General features: G+C 40.5%; 1 protein-coding gene across 1 annotated transcript; it reads right to left on the reverse strand.

The window, feature by feature from the left end:
- Positions 1-2,511: 2,511 nt before the first annotated feature.
- LOC306758482 (high choriolytic enzyme 1-like) lies at positions 2,512-3,348 on the reverse strand (the record flags this gene model as incomplete). The annotated part of the gene is made up of 1 exon (XM_079243809.1): positions 2,512-3,348. One exon carries the CDS (start codon positions 3,346-3,348, stop codon positions 2,512-2,514), a length of 837 nt encoding a protein of 278 aa, XP_079099935.1.
- Between the last annotated feature and the right edge of the window lie 5,162 nt (positions 3,349-8,510).

The raw sequence follows: 8,510 nt of genomic DNA on the forward strand, positions 1-8,510 counted from the left end.
CCTTTGTCTTTTTTTTTCTTTTGTTTTGCATCAGCCACCATGAATGTCATATATCCCCTTAAAATTCTGCTTGAACTGTAAAAGTAATAAAAGATCTGCATTGTGAACATCTACGTAGAAAAAGGATTATCTTTAGTTCTCTGCACGACAAAGAAGAAACATTAAGAGTAAATCTGAAAATTATTTTAGCTTTTTCTCTTTGCAACAGGAAACATCCACTGATTTTCATGATGCATGCACTGCATCTGTTCCTTCATTTCTATAAAACAGTCTACACATCCATTTATCACGATGATTGTTTCCTCATATCCAAACTTTTAAGACATGAAGATCTGCTGTCATCTTAAAACGATAATACTGGCAAAAATCTCAAAAGAAATTCCACTTTAAATGGGAGCACAAAAACCATATTTGTGATTGGTTGTTACAACAGTGCTCCCTGTTAGTTGCAAGAACTACACCTGGAAACCAGTTTATTCCCTTTTAATGGCGCTACGTTTGCAAGGCATGATGAGCAGCAGACGGCAGTACACACTGCAGTAGCTCCAGTCTGTATCAACTTCTTCACTCCCAACACCTTTACTATCTGTGGCCACGAATTCTTTTTGCAGCAACGTAAGACTGGAATATGTTATAAAATACCCTCAAGCCATAAACTTTGACATCTACGGCCACTTTCCAGTTTAAACTGGAAGAGATTTTGACTGATCATTGCTCTGAGTGATCATCCGTGATTACACTTGCATACGGCTGGACGGCTGCATGGCGGCTGTCGTTCAGGAGGAAAAGCTGTCGGCTTGCAACTGGAAAGTTGGTAGTTTGATTCCAGACTTCCCCTGACAATGTGCTGAAGTGTCCTTGGGCAAGACACAGAACCATAAGTTGCTGCCCGATGTCTGCCTGTCGGGCCATGAGTGTGTATGTCAGTCGTTTTGGACAAAAGCGTCTAATAAATTACTGTAGAATAGAATAGAAAATTGTTTTTCCACCTTCTTGAGCCAAGGCACATTTTCTTTTCACTGAAAACTCACAAAGCACAGCATAAACCAAAATGTTTTTTTTTAAAAATGCAATATTATTAATATAAAGTCCATCTTGTCAAAGTGCCTTGAATACAAATAGGAAAAACACAAGAAACAGGAATTTCATGACCTTTCACCTGGGCCTCCTTGGATGAACACAGAGCTGCTTTTTAGACCAATCAGGTGAAATTGTATAATTTCTCAGGGCACACCTGATGATCTCTCATGGCACACTAGTGTGCCACGGCACAGTGGTTGAAAAACACTGGAATAGAACATAAACAAATATTCTTATTATACTCGTACATGCATGCATACTCACATAAATCCAGACTTTTTTTCTGTCTTGTTAATATTTCCTTAATACATTTTCTTTTCACACATAATTTCTATTTGTGCTTTTACTGTGTTTATCTGTAAAAATAAAGGTAAAAAAAAATAAACAAAAGCATGGGAAAACTTCCCTTTTGGCAACTTGTTACATAAATGAACAATTTAGCTATTTGTTCCTTTAAAGGTGGAGTATGTAAGATTTTCAATATTTTCTAAATAAATTAACTAATAAAATAACTACAATCATAATTAGAAAGTTTTTTTTACATGTAGGTTCCAGTCTGTTCATATTTGATGCGTTATTAAATTACAAATTTAATTAATGACAAATGACAAAAAGCACTTTTTTTTTACTGGTAGGCAAACATTTAAGAAGGGTCTTTGTCATTAATTAAACTTGTAATTTAATAACACATCAAAAATGGACAGACTGGAACCTACATGTTTAAAAAAAACTATCTAATTATAGTTGTAGTTATTTCTTAGTTAATTTTTTTGTTTTAATATTGAAAATCTTACATACTCCACCTTCAATAAACAGGATTTCCTGCTAGAAGACCCATGAACAGCCACAACAGACCAAACTCTCTCCACTGATACCACAACACCGGCCCCAACAGAGACCTCCAGGATGAAAAACTCTGCCTGTTGTCCTCGCCTCAACCCCACTGAACACCTGTTAGACCGGTGTGAACACACTTTTTGGAATGCTGGTTGAAGACCAGTGTGTGATCCCACAGCAGCCTGTAACCAAGCTGGTGACCAGCATGAGGAGGAGGTGTCGGGTTGTTGTGACTATGTGTGGTTCTTTGACAGGCTTGCTTGTTAAAGTTATTGAATGACTTATTAAATTTGGCAATATTGTCTTGTTTCTGACTCATCCTCCAGTTCAATAAACAATATAAGACGAGTCGATTGCAGAATAAGCTGTTTAAAGATAAAATGTGAAACCAACCGATTCCCATTAATACCATCAGAAAGAGACACAGAAAATATCAACTTTTGCTGTAATTTTATTCTGATAATTATTAAGATTGCAAATTTCTTGTCAAAGATTCATTCATTTAATTCTGATTCATTATTTCATGCTTTAATCTCAGGACCTTCCACGTCATTCAGCCCGGTTTTCCTTTCAGAGATCTGCTGAGAGCTGCTCTCAGCATCTGTACAGCGTGTTGATCCTTTGGATGTCCCAGCGGGACGGAGCCCGCCTTTGGCCGATCTGGACATTGCTATTGGGGATGGGGGTGATGGTCTCCACTCCGTAACTGATGGCAAAGGCTGTTTTATCGTAGTGCATGATGGAGCTGTAGTCGTAGGGGGTGTTCTGGTTGTTTGTGTCGTGTTTGTAGAAGTTGTAGGCATTGGCTGGCTGGATGTTCTCCCAGTTGATCCTGACGTAGTTGTCTCTGTCGCTCCTGGTCTGCTCATGCTGGAAGCCCAGAGCGTGGATGAGCTCGTGCTGGACGACTCCGCTGTACATGCAGCCCTCCCTGTTGAGAGAGAGCTCCTGTCTGCCTCCCTGTCTGCCCAGAACAGAGTAGCATCCCTGTCTGTTCTCAATGCTGATGTAGTCATACTCGTTACTGCGGGGGGTGAAGGTGACGCAGGTTTGGCCAAAGCCCCTCATGGCGCCCTCGATCGTCTGCTTTTCGTAAGGGGGGTACTGACTGCTTATCACGTAGGGGATCACCACTCGGCCGTTGGAGCCTTTTTTCCACAGGCAGCTGTTGGACCAGCATTTCATGGCATTTCTGGTTGTGGGAGCCACCATGTCTCCTTCCATCAGGGGTATGTCGGTGCCGTTGTTGGTGGTCAGAATCTGATTGGTGATGTCAACATCATCAACCTTGACATCATCGTCGACAGGTTCGTCTTCATTTTGTCCCTGCTCATCTGGGAGAGTTTGCTCGTCAGATTGATCGTCTGGGAGAAACTTAGCCTGTGAGAGGCCGAGCAGGAGCAAGAGCAGCAGGCTGGCAGATGGACTCATCTTCAAGGACTGTAGGCTGAGGAGCTTCTTTAGAGAGCTGCTTGTAGAGACCCTTGGAAGACCGGTGTCTGACTCAGTTCAGTTCAGGGTCTTTATACTGTTCTGTGCAGGTGTGTCCACAGGAGGATTATGGGCTTTGGTCCTCTCTGCTAGGCCTAAAATAAACCCTGAAGGGGAGGACTCTGCAGACAAACCTACTTTTTCAACATCTCATCTAATCCACCCGATGCGATTTTTTTTTTGTCAATGTTGTCCTATTTTTTTAGTGGATTGTTCCTCCTTAACCTGCACCAACCTTTGCTAGTTTCATCTTTCTTTTGAGTCACAGTTACCTCTCAACCTTTAAAGTATAAAAGTTGTGACCCAAATAGTTTCCTCTCTCTGATGACCTGTGTAATTGAAATCCCCCTGCGAGCCTTTTATGACAAGCTGTTAAAGTTAAAGCAAAAAGCTGCATGTCCCTCTGTGGAGATGATCGACGGCCTATTGAAACTCTTGCATATGTAGAGGATGGTAATAGGTTCCTGTGGGACATGTTGCTCTGGCTGTGCCCCTAAAAAAAAAAAAAAAAAGAAAAAAGAATATTAAATAGTCTGAGTCATCTTCCAAAAACCATTATGGCTGTCCCTCCATCAGAAGCTTGCTTACCTGTCCATGCACACTAATTTCCTATAACTGGCTGGAAACTTACTCCTCTATTTGTTTGTGCATCTGAGTTTAAAGTTCTCACATAAATGTTTTCCTTTTTTGTTTTTTTTGGTTTTTTTATCATTGTAACCCTGAACATTTCTTCTAATACAATAATTTAATAATTGCCTGCCTTCGGGGGTGTGCTGATGATGCATGTGTCTTCTAGTTTCACGGCAATATGGATCCTAATTTGTTCTATTTAATTAGCACATATAAACCTAACATACCGCCCTTGAATCCTAGGCTCATATAAAGTGTAAAGATGAATTGTGAAAAGAATGTGTTTTTTTCTCAAATGCCCCCCCCGCCTCCCTTCCCTCTCAATCTCATCAGCCACCGTGATTAAGGTTTGGCACTGGGGATTGTGCTGTCTTTTTGGAGAGATATTTCAGCTGCATTTCTGACACTCTGAAAGGAGATGAAAATAAAGGAGGCGTCGGGGAAAAAACTCCTTCCCGTTGTGTGAGTCCTAGAGAGGGCCTTGAACCCTGCCATTCACGCCTTTCTCTCCATCAGCTGAGTCTAATTGCCAGAGAGGACAGGAGACCCCAGGCCTGATCGTTTCTTATCCTCTTTAGCGCTTTCAGGCGAGTGAAAGGCGAGCTTCTGCTTTTGATCTTTTCTCTGATTCGCTTTTTCTTCTCTGTCATCCTTACCATCCTCTCCTCAGGAGTGACACCAACTCCTTTCACTGCCTGCCCCCGTCTCCATCTGCCCAAAATAATGACCAAGGCCCAGGCATTATTAAACAGAGGTGGAGAAGGGAGGTCAGCACTGCGAGAGGGAGAGGGAGGTCTGGAAGGGGAGTCCAAACTCGTCAAAGGAGGGGTGCCCTCATTCCAAATCTACTCCGTGGCCTCCATGTGTTCCCTTAAATTCATCCCTTACAGTTTTCATGGCCTTGGCCAGGAGAAAGCCTATTCTTTAATAGAGCACGGACGTGAAGGCTTGTCCTTTCCCAGAGGCGCTGCTACAATAAGACTCCAGGCTACTGGAGACAATGGAGCCTGTGTGATCTCTCAGCCAGACTCGGGATGAGACGATGCCTTGCTTGCCAGTCCCATGGGAGGGTAGACCCACTGGTCATTGTTGACAGCTAATGGACAGCATCTTTCCACTGGCAGGCCCCCCTGCAGACTGTGTCATTGGAAGTTGCTTAATAACGGCGCTCGATGTCGAGCGACGGAGGAATTCTGTGAAGAACAGCAGTTTGTTTGCAGATGAAAATCATTCCCCTCACAAATCTCTAAAGCTAACACCGGGGGGTGATTGGATGAATGCCACTGCAGAGCAAAGACAGCATTCAGCGGCGAAATTCAATACAACTTATAAAAAGAGAGCACAATTAAAATCACCATATTCAGCAGGAACAATAATATTACACAATGATAACATTACTTTAAAAAAAAAACAAAAAAAACCAACCACCTGATAGGCAGCATACAAGCTGACCTACATGAAAATATGCATGAAAATGCAACAAATATTATTACGTCATTACACACTTAATGCATATAACTGTTTAGATACAGATAATCTGATCTGCAGGAGTCAAACTGCTGATGGTTGTTGTGCTTTTCCATCAAATAAAACATACAGGCAGATCCAATAAGATACTGTTTTTATCAAAATAATACATGCACTTGTTATTTTCAAGTAGTTTTTTTTTTTTATATTCAGAACCTAAAACTCTGTCAACATGCACTTTAAATGCTATTAAAAACCACAGGGAGGGACACAGACAGAGGTGTGGATGCTGTTGTTGTCCTTGTTTTGTTTGTTAGACTGCTCATTGGGAACACAGAGAGTACTTGTGCTGAAAAGGACAAATTAAATGGCAGATATGCAGCCACAAACATAACCATAAGTTTATCACCTTTTCATGAATAAACATATATGTTTTTCTTTTTCTAATGCACAAACATTAAGATTAAATGATTGTCTCCACTCAGGAGCATTTTCTTTTTTTCCAGTTTATCTTTTTAATTTAAAATCACTGTGGTTTAGACTCAGTCGCTCATCTCAGTTACCCAATATTAATTCTCCCTTTCCTCAAACATAAATGTTTATTCACTCAGCTTCTCTGAAAGCAGAACAGTTCCCTCTTCTCATAATACAAACTTGTTTCTAAGTAAATGGGCTGTTAGATATAATTGCTTGCATAATTAACAAAAGAGCCGTAATTCCAGTTAATTTATGTGCAACTAATTAAAGCAAAACATGTAAGGGTGTCCAACGTAGAAGGATTTTCAACATTTTTAGTTAACATTTGACAGCCAGGAAATGCCTGTAATACACATGAATTAAAACGTTTCTGTGTTGTTGAGCTAACTAGATCCCATTAAGATCAACTCCTGCATGAAGCAGCTGTCAGACTCCGAGCTGTGAGTAGATGGACCCCAATCATATAAAGGAATAACATGTCTAATTATTTTTTATGGTGATAAAAATGGAAGTTTGCTGGATTTCTCATTAATCCATAAATCAACTACTTTTAGTTAGATATATGGTGTTTTTCCTGATCTAATTTGTTGCATTTAAACATGAAATAGATATTTTATAATTATTACATTTAGCAGATTCATGTGCATAAATGCAGTTTATTGATCTGCCTTTAATTGTCACAACGTAGGCAGGAAAATGTTTAAATAACTTTTCCTAAACTTCATTTATTAAATGTGCTACAACACAACACTGCTTCTTTATTTCAACTCATTTGCATCAGGGATGAATACTTAAAGTAGATCAAACTTTTGTTAAATGCACAAAACTTTTAAAAACACAGAAAAAGTTTGAAGTATTTCCATTTGGACATTTCACGTGGAGCCATATTTTTTTTAATTCAGCTCGCACATGCTGCAAAAAGTAACTGGCTACATTAGTAATATGATATTTAAACAAATCCTGTCTGCAGAGATCAAACTTCGGCCAGCCGAACCTCAGGCGTCACCGACTGGAAACGGGGAAGGAGTCTTATCTAAATTGCTTTTTGAGGGCTGGAGGAAGTAAAAGTGTTTATTTCATGTCTCAGTCTTGCAGCGTTTTTCTGTGTCTGCTGCTTTTATGCGTGGTGAGTAGCTCATGGCTGTGTGATGGATTCTGGAGAGCAGGAGGAGGAGGAGCAGGAGAGGAAAAGGGCAGAATGTTAGGTCAGACTGATAGAGATGTCAGCGCTGCTTCAGTAATCTTCTGACGCCTGAGAGAGCGGTTTAAAAAAAGAGGAAAGAGGGGAGGGAAGAGTGCAGGACAGCTGAAAGACTAGCAGCTTGGTGACAGCAGAGGCAGAGACCACCCCAACAACAGCAGCAGGAGATGTTGGGAGGAGGTGGGTATAATAGGAGCTGGATTCAGAGTAACACATCACAGCTGATAGCACTCCTCCTCCTCAGCAGCTTGTTGAGTTGTGAAGTAGATCGCAGCACACTGGAGAATTTTAGCCTCCTCATTTAACACCAACAAGCTGCAGTGTCTAATTTATTTATTTAATGAAGAGCCAAACACAATAAAAACCACTAAAACACAGACTGGTGGATTCCACTCACAGCTACACACTAACCTTTCATTATCCTCTGTTTTTATATCAGTTTAAAAAAGATTTCATTGTGTTTTGTAATTACTTTTTACAGCGAAAAAGCCTTAATGCATCCTCTCTCTCCTCTTGCCTTGCTTCCTTAAGGACATTTGCTTCACCACTTTTCAGCATGTGCATTCAAATATTAAATTCATACCAGCAAAAAGATGCCGTGTGGAGTCTCTGGGCTGCAAGCCGAGTGTTGGGGGATCCAGTAATGAAATGTGATGCAGGTGGTAGATGGAAATCTGGAGTGAAATATCGCCCCGTGCTCACTGGCTGCAGCCCAGACGTCGCCTCCTGCTCACTCCTGCAGTAAAGTGTGATTTGCAGTGTTTGGCCTTTTGTCTGGGAAAATTATGTTCACCATTAACAAGCTTTCTTGTGTTATTGTTCATATCAATTAGGGATGGAAGGTAATTTGAGCTGATGGAGGAGATGGTGCTGGGAGATTTAGTACTGACCTTGTGGGTGTATGGGGGGCGATTAATGCTGCAACTAAGTCCATCTTGCTTTATTTAGTGGTAGTGTGTAGAATACAAACATCATTCTTCTGCTGTGGGATTGACTGCACTATGACAGCCTGGGAAAAGCACTGTTCTATATGTTAATTAATTTAATTATTTCTAATAATAATATCCTATGTTTAATACAGAAGCCAAAATGAAGCCAGAAGAAAAAAAAATGTAGACAAACTTATGACTGATGATCGATGGTTTAGTGAAATATAGTCATTGGGAATTAAGAAATGCACAAACAAGCAAATGCATTAAAAAGCAGAAACCTATTTACGTATGATTTCAGTTATTGCACTTACTGCTGACTTCTGGAACAAATAAACAAAAATCCTTGTGTTGTGATGGAGGCTGGACTGGTGAAGATCAGATAACCAGGAGAAAAG

Source organism: Telmatherina bonti (assembly GCF_933228915.1).
Source record: "Telmatherina bonti genome assembly, chromosome: 1".
In the NCBI taxonomy this organism is placed as follows: Eukaryota; Metazoa; Chordata; class Actinopteri; order Atheriniformes; family Telmatherinidae; genus Telmatherina; species Telmatherina bonti.